General features: G+C 39.9%; 1 protein-coding gene across 3 annotated transcripts in view; it reads left to right on the forward strand.

Moving 5' to 3' along the window:
* The window catches only part of SPATA6L (spermatogenesis associated 6 like), a 60832-nt gene that overhangs the window by 23536 nt on the left and 10502 nt on the right, over positions 1–26794 (forward strand). For all 3 annotated transcript variants that reach the window (XM_079927654.1, XM_079927655.1, XM_079927656.1), the window contains 6 exons: positions 9010–9134; positions 17174–17251; positions 19709–19948; positions 22024–22126; positions 24845–24879; positions 25624–25820. In XM_079927654.1, coding sequence (XP_079783780.1) covers positions 9010–9134; positions 17174–17251; positions 19709–19948; positions 22024–22126; positions 24845–24879; positions 25624–25820 — 778 coding nt within the window. The remainder of the gene's footprint in view (positions 1–9009; positions 9135–17173; positions 17252–19708; positions 19949–22023; positions 22127–24844; positions 24880–25623; positions 25821–26794) is intronic.

Consider the following 26794-nt stretch of genomic DNA (forward strand, 5'->3'; position numbering starts at 1 on the left):
TGTGTTTGTGTGTGTGTGAAACCCAAAGCCATCTTCTCTGTTGATGCTAGAACAGGGTTGGCAAACGACAGCCCCCAGGCCAAATCCAACCTGCAGTCTGTTTTTGTATGGCCTGTGAGTTAAGAATGGCTTCTACATTTTTAAGAATTAAGATTTACTTCATATACTATAAAATTCACCATCTTCAAGTGTACAATTCAGTTGTTTTTAGTATGTTCACAAGATTGTGTGACCATCACCCTATCTGATTTTAGAATTTTTATTACCCTCAAAAGAAACCCTGTACTCATTAGCAGTCACTCCTCATTCCCTCCTCCTTCCAACCCCTGGCCACCACTAATCTACTTACTATCTCTAATTGATTTGCTCATTCTGGACATTTCATGTAAATGGAATCACAATTTGTGCCCTTTTATGTCTGGCTTCTTTCACTTAGCAAAATGTTTTCAAAGTTCATCCTTGTTGAAGCATATATCAGTATTTCCTTCCTTTTTATGACTAAATAATGTTCTTTTATATGAATATGCCGAATTTTGTTTATCCATTCATCAGTTGATAGACATTAGAGTTGTTTCCCCTTCTGGATATTATGAGTAACACTTCTGTGAACATTCATGTACAAGTTGTGTGAATATGTGTTTTCTGTTCTCTTGGGTATGTATTTGGGTATATACCTAGGAGTGGAATCGCTGGGTCACATAGTAACTCCATGTTTAACTTTTTTTTTTTTTTTGCGGTACGCGGGCCTCTCACTGTTGTGGCCTCTCCCGTTGCGGAGCACAGGCTCCGGACGCGCAGGCCCAGCGGCCATGGCTCACGGGCCCAGCCGCTCCACAGCATGTGGGATCTTCCCGGACCGGGGCACGAACCTGTGTCCCCTGCATCAGCAGATGGACTCTCAACCACTGTGCCACCAGGGAAGCCCTCCATGTTTAACTTTTTTTTTTTTTTTCATGTTTAACTTTTTAAGGAACTGCCAAACTGTCTTTGGCTTTTACATTTTTAAATGGTTGGAAAGAAATTTTTTTAAAGGAGAAAATTTATTGATACATGAAAATTATATGAAATTCAAATTTCATCATCTGTGATGTTTTATCCATGCTCATTCATAGAAGTATTGTTTATGGCTGCTTTTGTGCTGGAATGAGAGTTCAGTAGTTGTGACTATATGGCTTGAAAAGCCTAAAATATTTATTCTCTGGCCCTTGCAGGAAAAGTTTTAGACCTCTGTGCTGGAATCATGGGACTTTAGGAGGAAACTGTTCTGTGATGACTTTGTTTTGTGTTATGCAAGAGACCTGAGCTAGTGAGAGCAAGTAGGAACTGCCACCTGGTGACACCACTTCTCAGAGTTTCTCAATGTGGCTGATTATCTGGTGATTTTAGAGTCTGCGTGTATGTGTGTGTGTGCATGTGTGTGTGTGTGTGTGTGTGAGAGAGAGAGAGAGAGAGAGAGAGGATACCTAAAACTCAGAAACATTTCTAATACTCTTCTCATCTTTGCTAACATAAGCTTTGCCCTTTCCCTTCCCAGCTTCACAGTTTTAACTTGTAAAAACCATCCCCAAATGCTGAGGAAACCTTTATTTATATTTTGGTGAACATGTTTCTTGCTATTTCTCTGTGGTTAGAAGAACACATGGATATGGAATTTTTACATAAATAATGTCACATACATTTTCTTCTCTTACTAACTTACCCAATTATATGTTACTGTTATACTGTAATTTTTAAAAACATATCAAAAAGCATTATTTTTGGTATCATGAAGAATTTCATGAATTTACTTATGTGTTTTTATAGCTCTGTAAAAAGTCTGTAAATAATATTTGGGGTTTTACTTTTTCACTCTACATTGTTACCTGTAGGTAACTTATTTGCCATTTTCAATAGGTATGTATTTTCCATAGTGTTATTACCAATCTTAAATTGATATTGTTGCTTATTAGGATTTCTTTGTCTTTCATATATTTATAACAATTATTTTTTTCTCTTGATATATTTGTAAAGAATAGAATTGCTAGATTGAACCATATCTTATAACCTGAGAGTAAACTGATCCCCAGCAAGTTTCCATTATTTCTACTGCATTCAGCACTGTATAGAGTGCCTGTTCCCCATATCCTAGCTAATGCTGGATGCTATCATTTGGATTTTTTGTGTTTATAAAGTGTGTAATAATTCTTTAAAATATATTTCACCATATTTTCCATTCCCTTCTTTTTAGATATGATTTGTGACAACCTTAACATTTTAAATTTACTTCAGAAATTTTCCATTTTCCCATATTATAATTTGTTTTCTTTCTTTCCTTCTGTATAGTATGACTGTCAGTGTCCTTTGATTACTTGTAGAGTGATGTCTGCATATTAACATTGCATTTTGGTATAAATTCCTGGTATTTTCACCAAAGTTTTAAATCAATTATGCTTAACACATATGTATTTCCCCTGTTTTGTTGCATTATTTTGATATTTTATTGTGTGAAACTTTCTTTTTCTTAAGAAAGCATAAGAGAAGGAAGGTGAGTCTGGCAGATGCCTCAGCTAAAGCAGAGGTGGCTGTGGAGGCTTTTATGAGGATCATGGCCCTGCATACTGTGGCTGCTCTGCAGCAGGTCAAGAACCCCAATGGAGTGGAGTGGACCCAGGAGTCTGTAGTTTTTTCTTCTGCTGCTTGGTTTGTTGGCAGAGGCATGTCCTGAAAACAGATAAGAACCCCACTCTCGGTGGGTCTAGGGATGGACACACTTGTTGTCAGTGCTTTCTTAGGTAGGCAGAACAGAGGGAAGATCAGAGATGCCTCCTACCTGCTTTTCAGAAATTCTCTCTCACTGAATGTTTTTTAGCCTAAAAGTAACAGGCTAAAATCAGGGCATTGAGTTTTCTTCCATAAGTTTTTTTTTTTTTTTTTTTTTTTTGCGGTACGTGGGCCTCTCACTGTTGTGGCCTCTCCCGTTGCGGAGCAAGGCTCCGGACACGCAGGCTCAGTGGCCATGGCTCACGGGCCCAGCCGCTACACTGCATGTGGGATCCTCCCGGACTGGGGCACGAACCCGTGTCCCCTGCATCGGCAGGCGGACTCTTAACCACTGCGCCACCAGGGAAGCCCCATTCCATAAGTTTTTTATTTGACCCAATTTTACGTTCAAATGTATGTCACTGTTAACTGGCAAGTTATATTTTAGTATGCTAACAAAATAGAAGCAGGACCATTTTGATCTTATTTAATTTTTCGTGAGTTAAAAAGATTATCCAATATCTATAATAAATATTCTCATTGTAAAAATTGTAAATAACAAAATAATACAAAACAAAAAGTAAAAATTCACATTCATCAACAACCTCTGACAATAATTACAATTAACAATTTGTTGTATATCTTTCTTAGGCCTTTTATAATGCATTTATTATGTATAATGCATTTAGTATATTCAACCAATTCTAAAATATATAGACATATACACAAACACACACTCACATATATATACATAAATATTAAATATGTCTAATATTTAGTATATGTATATTTAATGTATATATGTATATATATAGGTTGAATGTATATTTCCTGCAACTTTTTAAAATTTGGTATATTTTTGACTGCCAGTTTTTTTTTTTACTTGACTGGAAATCCATCTGTGAGAAGGTTGCAAGAATGGTTCAAAATTGTGATGACTGGAGAATATTGAAGCTGGGTGCATGCTTACAGGTTATAACTCAGAAGTTAATCAGATACAAAGTGGGGGCTTTATTGTACTTGTCTTCCTTTTGTCTACAATCCTTCAGTTTCAGATTGTAATTTTAGTGGAATTAAACTTGAATTGCTTGATATAGTTAATTTTGTTTAGCTTCAGATGCATTACAGATTGATCCATTAATTTGTCCAACATATGTTTATTGAAGGTGTACTTAGAAAATGCCCTACACTATGCCATTTCCTGGTGGTATGCCAGTGGCACCAGGTACAGAGTGGTGATGGTGAGCCGCCTTGATCTGCTGGTTCTTGATACTAGCTAATTAAGTAAAAATGATTTGCTTAAAGTCTCAAGTGGACTGTGCTGTGGGGTCCCATGGGCCACATTTAGGTTCTCAGGGAACAATTCTTCTTTGGCCGAATTGTTACCTTTTCATTTTGTTGTAGATATTACTGTATTTGATATTGTTTCATAGCACTTTCAAACACACTTACTATAATCAAAAGACATATTATGACCATTAAGTTTGTGATACAGGTACCTCAGATTTGCATACAACTTTACTTCTAAAGAATGAAGAGATCCAATGATTTGGCTTAGAAGTAATAAAGACTCCTCTGGGTCTTCAGTTTACAAAGATGGGAAAAAGCAAATAGACACAGGAGGGCAGCATAATTCTGTTTGACAGTGAGCTTCGTGCTTTTTTTTTTATTGACCTTTTACACAGAAACTTCTACTTTGGGATAAGTCATGTATATTCAGTCCAGCTGTAAAATGCTCAGTCCAGCTGTAAAATGCTCTGTTTTAGTGGGCACCCATTCCGTGAATCAGAGCTTGATTTTTTTTTTTAATTTATTTTTGGCTGCGTTGGGTCTTCGTTGCTGCTTGCAGGCGTTCTTTAGTTGCGGTGAGTGGGGGCTACTCTTTGTTGTGGTGCGCGGGCTTCTCATTGCGGTAGCTTCTCTTCTTGCAGAGCACGGGCTCTAGGCACGCGGGCTCAGTAATTGTGGCTCACGGGCTTAGTTGCTCCGCAGCATATGGAATCTTCCTGGACCAGGGCTCGAACCTGTGTCCCCTGCATTGGCAGGTGGATTCTTAATGACTGCACTACCAGGGAAGCCCCAGAGCTTGATTTTATACTTCATAGTGATGTTTACTAGGCATCAAGCAAGGAAAGAACTCCTGCCTCAGATGATCTGGTTTTGAATTCCTGCTTTGCCATTTGGCATCATGACAAGTGTCTTCAACTCTCAGAGCCTCATTTATCTGTAAAGAAGGAATCAAGTGAGACTACATATGGGGAAGCAAGCTGTCAATTCTGATATGCTCTCTAAATATTAGATATTTCTAGAAGCAATATCGTTATTAAAATTATTATTTCTCTTAAAGTCTCATTTGTTTCCTTTTTCAGGGAGAAGTTTTTCACTAATGGCATTGACGATGTCCCTGTCTGTGCCGTTAGCCTATTAAGAACACCAAGCTCTTTCAGGCATTTTACTTGGCTTATGAGACTTGCTCAGCCTGTGCACATGTTTATTTATTATTTATAACCTAGGCTTTTGCTGTAACATCCCCTTGGTGTGCTGACATTTTCACACTGGGTGGTAGTTTGGATCTTTAGAAAATGACCAAACCAGAGAGATAGAATTGAGAAGCTTCACAACCTTCTGTTTCTCTAAGCCTATTTCAGTTTCTTTTTTATTCCAGTGATTCCAGATCTTTTTTATTCCAGTGATACAGCAGATAACTCACTTCCAATTCTCGGACCTCTCATTTTTATCGTAATTCTTGCTAAATGTAGGAATAGTAAGTAATAGCTATCATTTTGGATGCAGTGACAAGAACTAGCCAAAAAACATATGAAAGGAAAAAGGAAAAGCCCACTGTGTAGAGCATCATACCAGGTGTTTGTTCCCAATAGGAACATACGATCGAAAACACACGATGTTTGTGCAGACCAGCGTAGTGTGGGGAGCACTGCTGAGCTGGTATCACAGATCATTGAATGTATGATGCTAATTAAGTTAAGAATCTCAAGGTGAGATTATCCTGGATTTAGAGTGAGCCCTAAATCCAGTACCTTTTTTTAAATATATGTATACATTTATTTATTTAATTTTTTGCTGTGTTGGTTCTTTGTTGCTGCATGCGGGCTTTCTTTAGTTGCGGCAAGCTAGGGCTACTGTTCGTTACGGTGCGCGGGTTTCTCATTGAGGTGTTTTCTCTTGTTGTGGAGCACAGGCTCTAGGCGGGCTTCAGTAGTTGCAGCATGTGGGCTCAGTAGTTGTGGCTTGCAGGCTGTAGAGCGCAGGCTCAGTAGTTGTGGCACACAGGCTTAGTTGCTCTGTGGCATGTGGGATCTTCCCGGACCAGGGATTGAACCTACGTCCCCTGCATTGACAGGCAGATTCTTAACCACTGCGCCACCAGGGAGGTCCAAAGATGGACAAATCTTTAAGGTAGAGATGACCTCGGTGTGTTTGAGGGACAGCAAGAAGGGCAGGAGGGATGCTATGGAATGACCAAGGAGGAGAGTGATAATAAAGGAAGTAGGAGAGGTGATTAGAGGCCTGACTATACAGAGTCTTAAAGGCTAGGATAAGATGCTTAGATTTTATTCTAATATGATGGCAAGCCTATTGGAAGGTTTAACCACGTGAAAGTCACAATCTGATGTAACCTCACAGTGTGTAGGGAATAGATTTGAGTTCAGGAAGAATGGAAGCAGGGAGACCAGCTAGGAGGTCATGGCAGCAGTCCAGGAGAGAGGAGGGTGGGGGCTTGGACCATGGTGGTAACTGTAATAATAGAGAGAAGGGAACAAAATTTATATTTATTTTGGAGATATAGTCAACAGAACTTGCTAATGGATTGATGTAAGGAGTGAGAGTGGAATCAAGGATAAATCCTAGATTTTTGGCTTGAGTAACTAGTACTGGTTCCTCTGATGGGAAGGTAGAGGAGAGCTGATTTGTGGAAAAAAGTCAAGAGTTCTATTTTGGACCTGTTATTTTGGAGATACTATAAGACACTTAAGGTGAAACTTGAATAGAATTTCAGCAGGATGGGGAGGAAGAAAGGATGTTTTGTAAGAAATAGCATAAGCTGAGGAAGTGCAGAGCAGACGAGGGAAAGACACATCATCAGTCCTTTGTGGCTGGAGCATGTCTGAGAAGGGAAGAAGAGAAAGAAATATGATGAAAAATGTAGAACACATTCTTTTTGCACTTTGATCCTTGTTAGAATCCAAACATTCATATTAAATGGAATAAGTAGGAAGAAATTAATCCATCATATTATTTGATGTAAGGTCAGTTATTTTCTACAGTTGATGCACCAAAATATACCCTCATCAGAATTCTTCAGACAAATAAAATAGGAGTCACAAAACAGTAAAGTTGAGATAGGCTGGGACCTGGGACCCTTTGCTACAATGCCTGCACCTGGACACATCTATCCTCCAGCAACGAAATACAAAGAAACTATATGGGACTAAAAATAACTGCGTGCATGGGCAGTTGGGGCAAATTCTGGACAAAAGATACAAAGAGACCAAAAAACCCACCTGCCACTTCTGAAGAGACTGGAGCAAAAACAGGGTGTCGGGGAGCAAATGCAGGGTCCTGAGCATGCCGCCTGCACTCAATACACCCCACTGGAGGGGTGGGCAAAACACCTAAGCCACCCTCTGGCCTGATCCCTGGACACACCCCTACCCTCACCCCCTTATAAGGAACCAGCTCGTCTGGCGTCTGGGACCGAGCAAGCAAGGGAAACATTTGTTTTTGCTCCCACCTGAGGTCGCAGGGACCCCAATAAAGCCTTGCCTGAGTTTCTTATCTGGCCTCTAGTCAATTGCTATTGATTAGGGAAGGCCAGGAACCCTGGTCAGTATCAAAGCTACCTCACTGACTACAGTTAATTTTTTGGTGGTGCTCTGTACAGGGGCCACTCTTGGTCCAAACCACTTGTATAGCACCTGTTTTGTAGAAGGCACCTTCTCCATCATTTAGCTCAGTGATTCTCTTTTTTTTTTTTTTTTTTTTTTTTTTTTTACGGTACACGGGCCTCTCACTGTTGTGGCCTCTCCCGCTGCGGAGCACAGGCTCCGGACGCGCAGGCTCAGCGGCCATGGCTCACGGGCCCAGCCGCTCCGTGGCATGTGGGATCTTCCCGGACCGGGGCACGAACCCGTGTCCCCTGCATCGGCAGGTGGACTCTCAACCACTGCGCCACCAGGGAAGCCCTAGCTCAGTGATTCTTAATCATATTACACCCAAGATGATCTTTTGGTAATGAGTATTTCATACTATCTCTTTTACCATACTGAAATAATATTCACAGTTAATATAACCAATTATATAGGTCACTGCAAAAAATATATAGTATTCCAGACATAATATAAAGGAGAAATACAAAGGAAAATGATTTAAAATAAAATGACATGTATACTAATATGTAGATGTTGAGCAAAATGTAATATTTGGATGTGATATGATTTTCAAAATGCCAAAAGGGTCTTGGTAAATATCCAAACAAAGCAAAGTACAGTTGTTCCTTAATTTACCTGGTACCTGTATTCCTGAAAATTCAGTGCATTTTTAAGTTGTACAAAAAAATGCTTTGTGTTTATATGTAACAGTTAGATTCCAGGCTCAGATAACTATAAAAAGTTTTCTTGCCTGAAAGAATGTCTGGTAGGGTGTTAAAAAGTCGTGCAGGAGTGTCTTGAGCATTGCAGGATACCTTGAACTTTGGTTCCTGCCTGTGAAATTTCTCCACAAATTTCCAAAATGTCCCTGGGTTTGTTACCAGTACTGCTGAGAACCACAGCTCTGGCTGTTCTCTGAGCCATTGGGATGCTGACATTCCTACATCACAGAACACATGGAACCCTAGTCTACACTGTAACCTTTGAGTGAACAGGGCATTGTCTGCCTGTTCTATCCCTAGGACCTGGCCCACGGTATGTCCTTACAAAACATTTGTCTCCTTAGAAAACATTTGTCGATGTTGGATGGAAAGAGATGGAAGGAAAGATTTTCCCTTTTGTTCTGTTTTGTGGAGCAACCCTTTAGGTAGTCTTTTTCTCTGCAGTGACTTGGGAAGGCTTTAAAAAATTATGCATGAGACAAAAAGTAGTAGAAGTCGTTGCCTCTTGAATAACAGGTGCTGTGATCAAAATGTCTATTTTTATCTGAGTGCCATCTCTGCCATCACTTGTCTAAGCTGTTATTTTGTTGAACTCAGGGTTGTAGATACATCATTTTCAGAACATAAATCTGCTTATGCCTTTTTTCCTTTGTTTCTAGCGTGGAAAGAGTTGGCCTATTATGAAGAAAACACGAGGGACTTTCTCTTCCCTGTACCCAGGCTGACACCTTCGTACCCTGGGCTGTGTAGGGAGGTGCTCATGAAGACAGTTGAAGGTTTTCCGGTAAGTGATCTGTGCCCAGCTGGGCTTCTGTTGGGAGAGGAATTCTCGGGACCTGAACATTTTATTCCTGACAGAACCAGTTTGTGGGCAGATCACTTCATCTTGGTTAGTGCCCCTGATGTTCTCTTCAGCAGCCCTGATTAGATGCCCCACTCAAAATAATAAATGATACTGATTCCCACTATTGATTTGAGATGTGGGAGTTTTTTGTTTTTTCATTAAATACATTCATTTTGGCTTTCTTCCCACATCGAAATACTCAAAGTAACTGACATTACTGTGGATTGCCCTGGTTCCTGTAGGAGTACCATATTTTAGCACCATTTATAAGAATACAGATCAAGGCATTTTTCATTATATAAAAGGTCTTAAGTACAAAAAACTTATTTTAAAGTTCAAAATTAAGCTCAACCACCCCTGGTTACTGGGGAAAAGATTGCCGAGACTGTGGTTATCTCCAACCCCGTATCCTTTCCTTGGATTACCCATGTTTTGGCGAGTTCACCCCTGTGCCACAACTACACCCAAGAAATCAACAAGAATGAGATAAAGCTGTGGTCAGTGTTCTCCCTCACTATTAATGAGCATTCAAAATATGGAAATATACAGATGGCCATAAAGGCCTGGGAACAGAGATATACGTAATAAATGGCTTGTTGATATGACTTTTCACTACAATTGTCTATTATCTCCAGGCTTAACGACCACTCTGTATAGTTCAATTATACTTACTAACCCATTCCACCATTCCCAGTAATAAATTTCAATTTACCATGAAAAAAAAAGCAAATGGCACAGCTCACCTTCACCCTCCCAAATGTGGCCAGGTCTCAGGCTGTGGGACCTCACACACTTAAAGACGTCACTTTGTGACTGCAGGCCAGTGAGCAGGCACATTCATACACACGCATACATCCCTTCTGGTCATGGCCGAGCCTACCTTGCTCCTACTGCTACTGCTACCAAGGGTGGGAGCAGCCAAACCAGTTTAGTTTTGTGCTTCTCATGGCTCCAAGTTATTAACTGGATCACACAGGTATTAATCATCAGCTGCCCATGTCTTTTTGTTTTTGGCCTCTCACTGTTGTGGCCTCTCCCATTGCGGAGCACAGGCTCCGGACGCGCAGGCTCAGTGGCCATGGCTCACGGGCCCAGCCGCTCTGCGGCATGTGGGATCTTTCCGGACCGGGGCACAAACCCGTGTCCCCTGCATCGGCAGGCGGACTCTCAACCACTGTGCCACCAGGGAAGCCCCTGCCCATGTCTTAATTCACTGCCTAACTCAGCACTGGCTCCCTGATCTCTCCAGCCACTCAGAAGAGATCACCAAGGTTTTCCGAAAGAGTTAAGCATTACCTAGTCTTCTTCTGTTAAATAGGGAACTTAAACTTTAGAAAAAGGAATTTGCAGAATCCACGCACCGAAGTCTTCCACTGGTTCAGATTTTTATCCTTGTATAACGTAAGCCATGGAGGTCTGTCAGGCATGAGATGTGGGAGTCTTATCTAACCATTCTAAGTCACTGCCATATTCACACCATCACATAGTTATAAAAACATTGCTTCTTTCACCTCTTTTTTTTAATTTAAAATTTTTTTATTGAAATATAGTTGATTTACAATGTTGTGTTAGTTTCTGGTGTATAGCAAAGTGATTCAGTTATATATATAATATATATATAATTATTCAGTTTTATATATATTATATATAATATGTTATTATTTATACATATTATATATAATAATGTGTTATTATTTATATATATATTTTTTCAGATTCTTTTCCATTATGGTTTATTACAGGATTTTTTTTGAATTAATTAATTTTATTTATTATCTGCTCGGTTGGGTCTTTGCTGCCACGCATAGGCTTTCTCTACTTGTGGTGAGTGGGGCCACTGTTCATGGCGGTGTGTGTGCTTCTCATTGCGGTGGCTTCTCTTGTTGCAGAGCATGGGCTCTAGGCACACAGGCTTCGGTAGTTGTGGCACGTGGGCTCAGTAGTTGTGGCTCGCGGGCTCTAGAACACAGGCTCAGTAGTTGTGGCACATGGGCTTAGTTGCTCTGTGGCATGTGGGATCTTCCCGGACCAGGGCTCGAACCCGTGTCCCCTGCATTGGCAGGTGGTCTTAACCACTGTGCCACCAGGGAAGTCCCTATTACAGGATATTGAATATAGTTCCCTGTTCTATATATAGTAGGACCTTGTTGTTTATCTATTCTATATGTAGCAGTTTGTATCTGCTAATCTCAAACTCCTAATTTATCCCTCCCCCACCCCCTTTCCCCTCTGGTAACCATAAATTTGTTTTCTGTGTCTGTTTTTTCATCTCCTCTTAATGCAGACTAACTGAAAGATTTAATATCAGTTTATTTAATCATAGCTATTGTTTTAGTAATAATAATAGTAAAATAGAGTAGTGATATTAATAATGCTACCTCTCATTTATTTTGTGCTTGGGTTTTTTCATGTGATATCTTATTTTCCTCATCACAGTTTTTAAGTCAGCCAAGGCAGATATTATGGTCTCTACTTAATGGAGGGGAAACTGTCAGAGGTTCACAGACTGATATTATTGAAGGATCTTAAAAGATACAGCAGTTATTTAGTTGATTATCTAACTGTTTGGGGGGCATTATCTGAACCCAAATTCAAAATATTCATTTTTTTTGTTGTTGGGTTTTTTTTTTTGTTTTTTTGTTTTTTGCGGTACACGGGCCTCTCACTGTTGTGGCCTCTCCCATTGCGGAGCACAGGCTCCGGACGCGCAGGCTCAGCGGCCATAGCTCATGGGCCCAGCCGCTCCGCAGCATGTGGGATCTTCCCGGACCAGGGCATGAACCCGTGTCCCATGCATCGGCAGGCGGACTCTCAACCATTGCGCCACCAGGGAAGCCCCAAAATATTCATTTTGATGTTATCTGGGATGATTTTTAACACTGCAGAAACTCTGACAATTTTCTTTACTTTTATGTCACTTGGATGACCTCTGTTTTAAGGGCCACATCCTTGTGAATTATAAAAAGCATACTTAATACTCAACTTTTCTGTTACTGCCCCATGAATCACCATTATTAAAATTTAATAAAGTGTTATTGTCTCCATTTTGTTGAGAGTACTGTGTAGAATACATAACATGCAGGACCCCTGTTTCTAGGATGTTTATGATGACAGGACTTCTAGTTCTAATACTTCAAACAGCAAGCATTCATCAAAAGTTCTCCTAATCTGAATTCCTAATGAGCATAACTTTAAGTCCTCCAATAATCTTTGAAGGTTTGGTGAATATAACTGACATCATTTTTTTTTCTCAGAGATGTTCTTTGTGTATCACTTATACCCATGGTACTTGTGAGATGCTCGTCTTTATTATGTTGAGTTATTGGGATTTTGCTCTTCAGAAGCAAAAAGGGATAAAAACTAGTGAGAATTAGGTGGGAGATACTCTTTATATTAACTTTGGTTTGCCCAAGTTTTCTATTAAATAAAATCTATCTACAAACACTGGGCTGGTATCCAGCTAAGTATCAAGACAAGAAGAAACACCCTTTCTCATATTTTCCCAAATGTTATCTTTGTTTAACTTTATGGGCATAAGTAGGGAGAAGAACCTACGGAAGTTGTGTTTGTAGTTATTCATAAATGCAGGTAATCATAAGTGAAAGAGCTTTAAAACTGCAGGGAAACATCTTCATGCATTAGAGGTAAAGTATCAATTCTTACAATGAAGTTAATGAAAGTATATTTTAAACAATTTGTAAAAAGATAGAGGAGCTCAATTTCTCTATGTTCTATAAAGCAAAATAAAACCAATTGCTGAAGCTTTACTAATAGCTGACATTCATTGCATGCTCGCTAGATGCCAGGCACTGTGCTGAGCTCCTTACATGGATGATCTTGTTCAATCCTCCTTAACCCTGCAAGGTGGCTACTGTTATTTTCCTCATCTTAGGCATGGGGAAGCTGGCATGGAGAATTTATCAAAGGTACTCAGAGTCACAGACCTGGTGAGCAATGGAGCAAGGATTCTCATGCTGGCCTGTCGGGCTTCGAAGTTTGCACTCGGTCACTGCATGATGCTAATTCTCTCATGTTTATTTCAGCCCAGGGTCCAATTTCTTTTCATTAATGTTGTAGGATATGAGAATAAATGACATATGCGTGTCAGGCAAATCATTCACTTCATTTATTTTCTCTTCTTAGTTCATTAAGAATTAGATTTATTTCCTCCAATAAAATGTGACTTTTTCTTTGTACTTCCATATTTTATTTCATTTCACTTGTTATGCTAACAGCCTTTTTTGCCTCTTTTTCCTGCTGAGGTCAAGAATTCTGAGGAGGGGAATATAATCTGTTTTTTTGTTAGGTAAAGGCTGAATTTGTAAATTAAGTGGAAACAATATTTTTTTAATTATTAATTTTTAGTTAATAATTTCCATTTTTCTTTAGTGCAGTGATTCTAGGAAAATCCTACTGTTAAATACATTTATTGACCTAACCATCATCACCACCATCCCGTTGCTGAGGGGATTGCACAAGATAGAGCCTGTAAATTTCAGCTCTAAACTGTTATGCTGAAATCAGTACTTCTATGAAAAATACCTTCCTCCGTATTGTCTGGAAGTCACTGCCAGGAGTGGAGGTCAAATAGGTGAACAAGATGGTGTTACAGGCTGTGGATTCCTTACTGGTAGGGGACCCTCCTCCTCTTCTCTAGGCAAAGTGGAGCTGCATGTATAGCGGTTACATGTGGACTCAGGTGGTCTGGGTTCAAGCCCAGTTTTGTCACTGAATGACTGTGTGATTTTGGGTAAATTACTTAATCTCCATGTAGCTTAGTTTCTTCATCTGTAAAATGGGACTGGTAATAGTTCTTCCCTTATAGGGTTATTAGGAGAGTTAAATGAGGTAATGTATGTATAGTCTTTAGCATAATATCTGGTATATAGTTAAGTGCACAATAATGTGAGCTGTTATATTTTATTAAACTGTCATTCAAGGGTTAATACTACTTCTCCATGAGGCATTAAGAAGACTACACCAGTCTGTGGCTTAAGAGATAACTTGTTCAGGCTCAGGCAGCTGGGCCGCTGGGGACCTGGGGCTTCGCGCACCCATGAGGTTTTGGATTTCCACCAGTGGTGCTGTGGACCCCGAAATTCCCCTTCCCCCACCCTCTTCTTCATGTGGGCAGTCTTGATAACTGGAGGTGAGGCTGTGCCGGCCATGTTATTGTGCATTCTTTATGGAACACGACCTCCCTGCCGCCCCCCACCCCGCCCCAATTATTCAACTCTGTGCAGCAACTGGGCTCTTGTGTTTATAAGCCCAGAAATCTTGAGTCACCAGTCCGGGCCTAACACTGTTATGGGCGTACTGTGCATTCTAGAGGCAAAAAAAAAAAAAAAAAAAAAAAAAAGAGGAGGGGGAGCTGAGGAGGTAGGTTGTGCCTGTGAGGACCTGTTCTGTAGACAAGATGAACGTACAGGACTGAATGTGCATCGGAATGAATGAATGCACAGGAATCGCGCTGACTAGTTCACCCATGAAGCCCCCTGAGAGGTAGCATGAGGTAATGGAAAGAGGATGGTTTTTGCTGTCCAACAGTTTCAACTCTTGGCTCTACTAATCCCCAGCTGTGTGACATTGGACAGACTAACCTCTTCAAGCCTGTTCCCTCACATTTAAAGTGGGATATAATTGTCTACTACACAGGTTGTATGAGGATTAAATGAGATCGCACATGTGAAAGCCTCTAGGAGCACGGTACCTGTCTAAACATGCAGTGCATGTTGGTTCCTTTTCCCTCTGGGGCTTCGGCCGATGCAAATTCTTCTTGCAGGTACTTGGAGTATGTTATATAAGTGAAATGAGCTGTTAGCAACTGGAGGGAGAAGTCACTATGGGTGTGCCTGGAGGGGAGAGGGTTAGGCCAGGCTTCAAGAGACAGGTAGGATTTGGATGGGCAACAAGAAGGAAGGTAAAGTGCCCCCAGAACAAAGGGGTACCTGGCCAGGCGGTGTTCTCTGGGGGAGAGGAGAGCAAAGGGTCATGTTCAGAGGGGCTGCAGGTGACTGGATGGGGTCAATTGGAGACAGTGTAATTCAGCTCCAAGTCCTATCCCTGTTTTGACATTTACAAGACATGTGACCTTGGGAAAATTGCTTAATATCTCTTTCTGCCTCAGTTTTTTTTAAAGAAAAATAATTGTATTTTTTAAATATACAGTAAAATTGACTTTTTTTGATACACAGTTCTATGAATTTAACACATGTATAGATTTGTGAAACCACCATCATAATCAGGATACAGAACAGTTCCATCACTCCCCAAATCTGCCTCATGCTGTCTCTTTATAGACACATCCTCCGCCATAATCCACTAATCTGTTCTCCGTCATTAAAACTTTGTTTCCTCTTGAGAATGTCACATAAATGGAATCACATAGTCTGTAACGACTCAAGACTGGCTTCTTTCACGTAGAACAATGTTTTTAAGATTCATCCATGTAGTTGTGTGTATCAGTAACTTGTTCCTTGTTATTACTGAGTAGATTCCATTATATAGATATACCATAGTTTATTCACCTATGAAGAACATTAGAGTTGTTTCAGGTTTTTGTCCAGTTCTCAGTTTTATCATTTATAAAGTGGGTTGACGTTAATAACTGTGCTTTCCTTATAGCACTATGAGAATTAAGTAGGATAGGGTATATGTATCTGTATGTATATATATATGTGTATGTATGTATATATATATATATGTATGTATCACCATGTTTTAGATAGGATGGTACCGAGCAGAAAAAGAAGTATTGATCAATGAAACAAAACGAAGAGTTTGGAAATGAGTATAAATATTTTGTATGAGATATAAAGCATGTTTTCAAAGCAGGTAGGTAGGGAAGGAGAACTTCTATCCATCCCTCCCCCTAGGTAATCTCATTCAGTTCCATGGTCCAGTGTTTTAAATAGAGTAGCTAACTGCGGGGACACAAGTTGCAATGCCTGGATTCAATTACCAGCTCTGCCAGTACTAGCTGGACAAGTTGCTTAAATTCTTTGTACCTTAGCTCACACATCTACAAAGTGGAGATACTACTGGGACCAACCTCACAGGGTTGTTGTGAGGGTTAGATGAGTTAATATATGCAAAGCCCTTTGGTTGGGCTCTGGCACATAATATGTAGTATTATATGTGTTTAGCTATTCTTATTATGTATGTATTTTATTTTCAGCTTTGTTGGTGTATAATTGACAAAACCTGTATATATTTAAGGTATACACCTTTATTTTTGTATATACATTGTAAAATAATTGCCACAATCAAGCTAATTTTTTTTTTTTTTTTTTTTTCGGCTGTGCTGTGTGGCTTGTGGGATCTTAGTTCCCTGACCAGGGATGGAACCTGGGCCCCGACAGTGAAAGTGCCAAGTCCTAACCACTGGACTGCCAGGGAATTCCCACAATCAAGCTAATTAACATATCCATCATTTAACATTGTAAACTGTTGTTTCTTTTCTTTTTTGTGGTGAAAATACTTAACATCCACCCATTTAGAAGATTTCAAATATAAAATATAGTATTGTTAACTGTTGTCACATTGCTGTACATTCCACTTCTAGAATATGTTCATCTTGCCTAACTGAAACTTTGTATCCTCTAACATCTCCCCATTTCCCCCATCCTCCAGCTCCTGGCAACCAGCTTTCTATTAGCTGTTTCTATGAGTTTGTTTCAGATTGCACATATAAGTGAGACATGCAGTATTTGCCTTTCTGTGTCTGGTTTATTTCACTTAATATAGGGTCCTCTGTTTTCTTCTATGTTGTCACAAATGGCAGGATCTTCTTCTTTTGAAAGGCTGAATAATATTTCACTGTATATATATTCATTATGTATGTATTTTAGATAATGTGTGTAGATTATGCCAACTACAGAAAAGAGCATTCAGGTTCTCGGATGATTTCAAGTTAGTATAGGATGAGCAAAGACCCTCTTTCCATTTTATTTGTTTATTTTATGCTGTTTTATTTTCAGGGCATTGCTCCCAAAATAGAGTTTTCTACGAGGACAGCCATCAGAGAACGTGTGTTTCTGCATAGACACAGATTTCTTGTAAGTATAATCGAGAATCCAGTGATAGAAATGATAGAAATTTTCTCCACAAATTTAAAGAATTTCAGCCTAAACTCGGTTTACCAAGTTTAGATGCAACTGGACAAACAGAAACCTGGAAACTTATTACTAGGTTTGAATTTCCATAGTTAAACCGTTTGTTCAGCCTGTCACATTAGAGTGAGTATGTTTGGCATGTATTCATCATGGCATAATTGGTGGAACAGAATGATCCAGAAGCTACAATCACAAGCTTGATGTGTCGTTTAGTTAGGTTTTGTTGTTGTTGTTCCATGACTTTTACTCTTGATTTTATCAACAGTAGTGTTTCCTTCTTTCCTGTGCTGAGGCTGAAGCTCAGAGTTGTATTTGTGGGCCACCTTTGGTAACAGTGAGGGTCTTGGGGCATCCATGAGCACTACCTTCATTTTACTCTCTTGTTCAGCCCTAATTTCCCCTTCACCCTGATTTCTTTCTGTTTTTGTTTTACATTATTGTCCATAATTTTGCAACCGTGTAAAATCGTTTCTAAAATGATATAGAGAGTTAATGAATATAGTTTGTAGACCTCACCTGGAGTCCTAGAAAATGCCTTGAAAATGTGGGCTTTGGGTTAAGAGGTACTGAATGAGAAGGGTCACTAATCTGTGCAAGTCCATCGGTCCCCTGGGCACCATAACTCATAAATGGGAAGCCAGTGGTTAATTTTCAGGAAGGCAATAGCTGCTTTTTAGTCTCTCCTTATTTACCCACTGTTTTCTCCAATCTGTTTAAGTGTGCACAGTGATCTTTCAGTTTATTATTCTTTTTCTTCTACTCCACCATTTTAATCTTGTTTTAATCTCCTAATATAGGTCTTCCTATATTAACTTTTTTAAGTGTTAACTTTTAAAAATAATAGCTTTCATTGTTTTCCTATAACAAAAGTATCCCATTTATTTTATACAATTAGAAAATACAGATAAGAAAAAGGACAAAATAAAAATAACCTGTTATTCTTACTATCTAGAGATGAGCATGACTACTTTTTTGAATATATTCTTCTGTACACACACACACATACACATATTGTTTTAATTTTAGAAGATTAGGACCATACTACAATAATATGATATTATTTCATATCATATTTTCACTTTGAATGTCATGAACGTGTTCTCATGTCCTTAAGTATGCTTAAGCCAGGCAATTTTTCATGGCTTCATACCATGCCATTGTACAGAAGTACCATAATTTTTGGCAATTCATTTTTCTGTTGTTGGGTACTAAGCTGATATATTAGTCAGGGTCCAGTCTGGAAAACAAACCATACCTGTTACTTTAACAGAAAGATTTAATGTAAAAAAAAAAAAGAGGGCTAAACAAGGGTTGGAGGACTGAAAGGAAAAGGGGAACAGTGAAGTGATGGAGATAGTAACTACAGGAAGCAGCTTCCACCTCTAGCGTTGGGGGACCAAAGGGAAGAGGTTGGATCATCAAGAGCATAGAAATTGGAGGAAGAAACCCCATAGAAAGGGCACCCAGACATGCGGGGAGGGGCTGCTCTCCCGGGTGTTTCCTCATGATTTCAGAGGGGAGACTCTGATGAGCTGGGACTCAGATCTCTAAGGAGGGACACTGCTCATTGCTGCTGTCCCAGGAGCTTGGAGGAAGGATCCTGTGGGGCTAGACTCAAATCTCTGAGCAAGGGGCTCTCTGGCCACCTGGTGCTGTGAGGCTAGTTTTGGATTATGATAGGAAAAAACTATAAACTGGAGCCATTTGCTGCTGTCAAGGTGAAGAATGGTTGCTGGGGTGATGCTGACAAGAACAGAATGCAAAACTGGAAGTCCCCAGTCCTTTCCTCCTCCTCTAGTCTTACGGTCTCCCTCTAGCGCCCTCTAGTGGTGGAGCCTAACAAAACAGCTGGAAAAACCGAAGGGGGTTTGCAGAGTGCCAGGTCCAGTATCATAAAGCTGAGTGTAGAAAGGTGGGTTTGGAGCTGAAAGGAAAGTGCTTACTCACCAATATAGTTGGTTTCTAATTTTTGAAGTGTTCTAAGAATTTCTGTAGCTATACATATAGCCATAATTATTTCCTTATAATAAATTCCTTGAAGTGAAATTGCTGGACCCAAGTTTATGCCAAATTCTCTCTCTCTCTCTCTCTCTCTCTCTCTCTCTCTCACTCACTATATTTCTACATCTGTCAATCATCTGTCTATGATGGGGTGGGGGTGGGGGTATCTGATACTTTCCAACTTTCTCATAATGCAAATAAATCTCACTGCTAATAGTTGAAATATACTAGTGATACTAACCTGACCTGAAGAAAAATTTTAAAATGCCCTTCCTTAAGTTCATGTTTTATAAATCTGAGATGTTCAGTCTTCTACCTTAGTTAAAGTTCAATTAAACACAGTTATATTCTGATTGAGTTTTCTTCTTTAAAAATATTGTTTCTTTTTTGGGTTTTCAGGAAGAAAGATGTGAGTCACGAAGGCCTTTATCCACATCAAATGGACCAAAATTCCCCTTAAGTAGTATAAAGATGAAACCAAGGGAGAGTAATCTCGACAGACTGCCCCAAGGCATGCAGTCCCGGCCGCCCTCTCCATATTTCACCAGGCGTTTCTTTCAGGACCAGCCAGCTCAACTGAATCTTGGAGATAGTTTCAAAATACCTGGAGAAAGCAAACCTCCATTTGTAGTAAGACATGTGAGCCTCAAATTATTTTTCACAGTCCTTTGGAATGGTGAGGGTGTGAATGAGGGTGGAATAAAGGAAGGTTGGACCATGAAAACAAATGGGTAAGTAAGTAAATAGAGGAAACTCCAATTGAATGACAGCTATGATTAAATTATGTTCACTTCCTAGAGTCATTGTCAGGAAAGATGTCTTATGCAGAAGACTTGCTTAGTAAATGTCTGCCATCCCTATTTTTAATTTCTGAAAATTATTAATAGAGAGTGTTATCTACATATGATAACCTGCCACTGTCCAGAAAAATCAATGAACTGTCAGTGGTAGAAGATGCATATCAAAGGCTGGCATATACTCTGTACCAATCTGAAACCAAAGCCTCATCTGTTTTAAGAAAACTGGTTTGAGTTTTCTTAGTGAGGTCGTTGCTTAGTGGCCACACTTTTAAGAGCAGGAAACATATGTCTGCAGGAAGATGCAATGATGTGCCACAGTCAAAGCCCTTCATTAAAGTTATTTTAGATTTAGCCCTCAGGAAATAGTAGGCAAATTCAATCACACTTGTTCTCATAGTCTCAAGATTTTTTGACTACTATAAAAGTAAAGGAAAATGTAGAAGAGTTCAAGACAAAAATTGCCCACAGGTTCACCAGAATAATAAAATCATTGTTTAATTTGATACATTTTCTTTTGCCTTTTTTTGGTATTCATAATGCCTTATTTTTTCCCACAAAGTTGTAATTATACTGTATATACCGATTTGTTTCTTGATATTTACAGTTAATATTACATTAAAAACACTTCCAGTATTAGTTCATATTTTTCATGAATACCATTCCACATTCTAGTTCATGACTTATTCTTCAGAATGTTAACTATTGATATTATTGTCAAGTTGATAATTTGACTTAACGATGATGTTTGTGCATTAGACACAAGAAATGAAGCATGGTAAATCTCAAAGGCAAGGTGCTTTTGAGATGACTGGATATAGAGTTGGTTTGTAGGTAGAACAGAGACGTTGTTTGGCTAGAAAGTACAGGATAGCTGTTTTCTTCATGGTGACCTGGGTAAAAATGTCTGGCAAAATCCAGCAATCACTCTTTAAACGTGGCTTCATACAAATATTGCTGAATTGAGTTTACTGAGTCTGATTTATAACATTTGACATAAATTTTTATAAAATACAACTTTAGTGTATGCCATTATGGGCTAAATAAGCTTAAAATCTTGGAAGGTTTCTTAGGGAATTAAAAGTTGCTTGATACTTTTATTTAACAAATTCTTATACAGTCTTTACTAATGTGCCAAGCTCTTTCCTAAGTGCTCTTTTATTTAGCCAGATTTCCTGATATCTGAAGTTTAAGTAGCAGCATTAAAATGTAGAGGACCTGATGTTGTCAAGATTGTAAATTCTAATCAAAGTATTTCTTGAAGTAGATTGAAGAGTAATATTATAACATGCTTTCTTGAAATTTAAAAAAAAAAAAACAGAAATAAACAATGTTACGAAGAAACTCCAGCAACTCTATGTCGTACATATTCTGGAAGAGTCTCTATTTCAAGTATTTTGGCATGTTGTCCAGTGTAGGAAAATACGGTTACCTTAAGTAAAATAATACAGTCACCACTATTCTTTTTTTTCAAGAATATAGACACTCAGACTGGAAGGGGATGTGGAAGGCTGAAATGTCGCCTTGTGAAAATCCCTTGTCTTCAGGGAGGACCACACCTAGGCCAGTACTGCTCAGACTGTTTAGGAACATGAAACTCTGTCTGGTTCTAAAAGAATGTGAAGTAAATGTCACTTGCTGTTTTCTGGGCTGGAGCCTTACCAGTGGTTAGAATATGAGTTGTGCCTAGTGCTAGGCCATGTCTTCGTGTTCTAACCTCAGTGAAGGTAGGGACAGACAGGTTTCCCTATTGGGTATAACATTTTATATACTTGGAGACTGTGATTTAATCTGTTCCCAACCTCTTTTCTCACCTGCATGACTGTGACTGAGGGGGAGAAAGGCATTACAGGTAATGAGGAGAGGGTAATACAAACTACAGTGGGTTCAAGTCTCATTCCTTTCCTTTCCTTTCAGGTGGACAGTGCAAAGCCCTTTGGTGAGAACAGTTCAGAGCATCATTCCCAGAAGTCTAGAAGAAAATCTGACTTTTCAAACTTTCCATTTCCAGTGAGAAGAGGTACTTGAGTTTCTTGTTATTCCTATACAGTTTCCCCATGGGAACGAATGCATTCTACCTACCTCTAAGTCTTCTTCATTCTGAGGAATCACATGTTTCTTTGGAAATTCAGGGCCTAATTCTCAGGTGCCCTCCCGCTGTGGAGTTTCCAGGGAGGGAGTTCCCATGAGCAGAGTCAGCTGAGAAGCTGTTTCAGAGTTCCCCTAGCTGTTGAAGGAGACTGCTCTGAGTAGTGTGACCACTGAGCGTGCTCTAGCTGTGGTTGTTCCCTGGCTGGGCTGGAAAAGCAGGGAGCACCTTGTCCTGGTGGAATCTTCTTGCTAAGGCACCACTGATAGCTAACATACAGGACTCTCCATTTCTCTGGATAGGAAGCAGCAGGGGATTGTCGGAGATCAGGAGATGCAACACTTACTTTACAAGATTCCATGTCAGCAGAGGAGGAGAGGCAATTTGTCTGAAGCAGTGAGGTTAAGGCAGGGGATCTCAAATGTTTAGATTTCAGTACCCTTTTGCATTAAGTATTATTGAAGACCCCAATGAACTTTGTGTATGCAGATGATATCTATCAATATTTAGTGTTAGAAATTAAAACTGAGAAATTTGTAAAATACAAGAATATACAAGCACACATTCCATTAACCATCAGAGTGGTGACATCATGACATATCATGTAGCTTTTGGAAAACTCCATTATACAGTTGTGAGAGAAAGAGAGTGAAAAAGAGATTAATATTAATAGGAGAACAGTTCTGATCTTGCAGAGCTCCTGAAAGGTCTTAGAGACCCATGGGGAGGCCCCTGGATCACACACTGAGAGGCACTGGGTTAAGGCCTCCCTGGGAGGCCTTTACTTTATGATTGAAATACATGAACCATGTCAATACTGAAGGTCAGGGCAGTGAATTTCAACTATTCCTGAATTAATAAAAATTCTTAGGCTAGAAAGGGATGGTGGTGGCCCATTCTCTTGACTCTTGGTGAGACTGGACCTGTACCATCCCTGACAACAGGGTTTCCTATGTTAGGCTGAAAGGTTTATACTTTTAAGGGGCTGCACATTCTCTTGTGGTAACTCAAGCCGGTGTCCTTGAATCACTGTGACTGTTCTACAGCAGCAAACCAAGGACAGAAGACAGGGTTTGAAGCAGAAAGTGCTTCATCACCTCTGACATTTAAGTCCTTTGGATTGAAAATCACCCATGTAGCCCATAAAAGCAGCACTGTCTTCCCCATTACTGTGAAATCAAGCAACAGGAAATGTCCTTTCCCAGGGAGGACATTTGGGCTTAATGCTAGCTCAATTACAACGGGACTCATATATCACATTGGTCTCAGCCTTTGTCTTTCTTAATCCTGGCAGGTGGACAGCTAAGGTTCCAGAGAGGTTACAGAGTGTGTACAGGTCACACACCAAGTTTTTGGTGTACTTACATTTAGAGAAGAAGTTCAGACCTCGGGGCTCAGATCCTTGGAATCCCTGTAGCTTCCAAGCCAGACTTTTCCTTAGGTCACCTGTCAGCTCATTCATTCAGGCCTAAGGTAGAATAAAGCAGTGCTTCTCAAACTTCAGTGTGCATTCGAATCACCTGGGGATCTTGTTAAAGTGCAGATTCTGATTCCCTAAGGCTGGGGTGGGGCCTGGAATCGCTCTTTTCTAACAAGCTTCCGGGTGATACCGATGCAGCTGGTCCATAGACTACACTTTGAGAAGCTAGGAAACAAGGGCAAACTCCCCGTGAAAGGGAGTGTTCAAAAATCAGTAGCAAGGGGGTTCCTAGGCAACAAGGCAGATTTATGGTTATAGCTGAAAAGGGGCTAAGCATTACCAATTCCCTGCTCAGCTGGGAGTTGGGTGGAAGAGAGCTTCTAGGACAAGATGCCCACACACCTATGTGCATGCCCAGAGGATATGACAATTAGCATGCTTTTAAAAATCCCTTTTTATATCTTCCTTCTTATTGCCAGTGGCATTGGGGAATCAGCAGACCCCTGTCACTGCCTAAGCCCCAGTCATGCTGGGGGAAGCCACAGTGGCCTTAGCATAGTCTTGCAAATACTCATTTCAAAAGCATTTTGAACCTGGAAAAATCCCATTTATTCTTGGTTTTATCTGTATGTATTACTTCTAGTAATTCTTACCATTCTCTGGCATTAGGTCTATTTACTTATTATGATTACTTGGGTAATCATAATGATTTACACTTTTGCTGTGTTGTTTTTCCAAGCTCTTATGTATTCATTTTTGTATCTACCTTGGACAAGTACACTCAAGAGTTTCTGCATAAGTAGGATTTTATGTAAACCAAATATAAAGGGAATGCCAGAAGAGGCAGAGGGTATGAATTTTACATTGAGCCAAATGGCTTTCTTTTAGGCCCTGGGCACCTGGGCAAATAAGAGTTTTCCAGGCTGCCCAAGGGCTACTGAAGTTATTGCTTCACTTTAGACTCCCGTTTACTCTTCCTGTATCCATACATGCTGTCATTAATATAACCTCATTGTTGACCTCAAGAGGACAGTAAAACTAATAGATAAATTGCTGTGACTTCAGGAAGACTTAAAGGTGATGGTATAATTTACAAGGGAGCATTTAAGTTCTCTGATAATTCATTCATTGTGTAATATTTTTGTACTGCTGTGGAATAAGTGTAACAGCAGCTTTAGGGGTAACTGGTAATAATGAGTCATTGAAACACCTGTTCCTCTTTCTTCTAGCTTCTTCTCTTGACAGCCTTGCAGCTAACGTAAAGGTAATTTTAGAAGTAGCATTTGTAAACTGATTTATTTCCAGCTGTCTAATGTCAATTATTGTGCTTTCTCCCATGAGTGGTGGAAAGTATATTTCTAGCTAATGCTGCTTATGGAATTCCTGTAGTTTAACTTGAGTTGCTTTGCTTTAGTTGGTTTATTCCCCTCCCATAAACTCTTTTCATTTGTAGGATGAATCACCAGTGAGGGTGTATGTAGGCCCAATATCTACTCTATCAGTAGGGATTTTCATTACTTTTTCTCTAGTCGAGTACCTTTTTATATGCGATGGTAAATCACTTGTTCTTAAAGTTTGATTGGTTTATTCACGTGAAGGTGCAGACTTCCATGTTACAACATGAGAATGGATATATGCAAAGAAAATGGAGTACACTGAGCTTCCTTTGCCATAGCAGTTAAATATTTCGTCTAAAAAATTATGTCTTTCCCAAGCCCAATAATCTCCAATCCTCACAAACCAAAGCTCAGAGCATGAGTTGATTTTGGCTTGTGAATATATGCCAAATGTACAGAATTTTGGTTATCTTTCCTTGCCCTTGACTGCTGAGCATTTTGTCTCTAGTCTTCTCTATTCCCACCCCTCTTTTATTTGCAGGAGATCCCTGCGGCAGGTATTCTATCATCTTGCCCCCAGTTCTCTTCCCTGTCCCACCCAGCCCCCAGCTCTAAATTAAGCAAACCAAAGCAAAAACTACAACTAACGATTAATGCACATTGTCACTCAGGTTATCAAAGAGCCAGATGAACGGATTGTTTTAAGGAATGAATCACCATTATCGTTAGATTCAAGTAAGTTTGGAAAGCCCTCGGCCAGTTACAGTCATCAAGGGGATGCCGATTTCCACTGGGAAACTTCATTTGCCACCTCCCAACACTCCAGAACTCCCAGCCCTCTTCTGGATCAGCCCCTTCTCCGAGAAAGGTCAGCAGCAAGCACCCATCTCTTTGCTAGAAGAGTGCCTTGTGGTCTGGCAGGAGTAAAGTCAGGTCACTTCATCAGTTTGCTTCCTTAGGAATATTCAGCTGGGGACACCTTGATATGAAAAATTATTATTCCTTGAAAAATAATCCCAAAAGTAAGAATTGAGACTTTTCTCTTACCCTGGAAAGCATATCTCAGAATGCTTGTTGAAAATGGGACAGACAGCTAACTTGGCATAGGTACTATTTATCTATCCATTATTATCGGTCATAAATTTTAGAACTCAAGCTTTTGGTTTCACCAGTATAAAAGAACTCACTATCGAAAGTTTAGAAATTATAGACAAATGAAAAGGAGTGAAAAAAAAATCACCTATAGTCCTGCCACCCAAAGACAAGCATGATTAATATGTGGGTGTATTTTCTTTCTCTTTTTCTAGACATGGTTTGTTGGCTTGTTTATATTATTGTCACACACACACACACACAAACCCACAATTGCCTATGTCTGGAGGGCAGGCCAGAGATTGAGAGCAGGAAACTTTATTTTCCAAACTGCGCTCCCAGCTGATGTGACTAACCATCCGGTTTGCTCCAGACTGTCCTAATTTTAACCCTGACAATCCTGCATTCTGGGAAACTTCTTGGTCCCAGGCAAACCAGGACAGTTGGTCACAACTCCAGTGAAGTAGCACAAAAGATAATAGTTTTAAGATAGTTGTTTTGAATGAAAGATAGGCCAGTCTTGGGCTTCCCTGGTGGTGCAGTGGTTGAGAGTCCGCCTGCCGATGCAGGGGACACAGGTTCGTGCCCCGGTCCGGGAAGATCCCACATGCCGCGGAGTGGCTGGGCCCGTGAGCCATGGCCGCTGAGCCTGCGCGACTGGAGCCTGTGCTCCGCAACGGGAGAGGCCACAACAGTGAGAGGCCCGCGTACCACAAAAAAAAAAAAAAAAAAAGATAGGCCGGCCTGCTT

The sequence above is a fragment of the Stenella coeruleoalba genome (genome assembly GCF_951394435.1).
Source record: "Stenella coeruleoalba genome assembly, chromosome: 7".
NCBI classification, from domain to species: domain Eukaryota; kingdom Metazoa; phylum Chordata; class Mammalia; order Artiodactyla; family Delphinidae; genus Stenella; species Stenella coeruleoalba.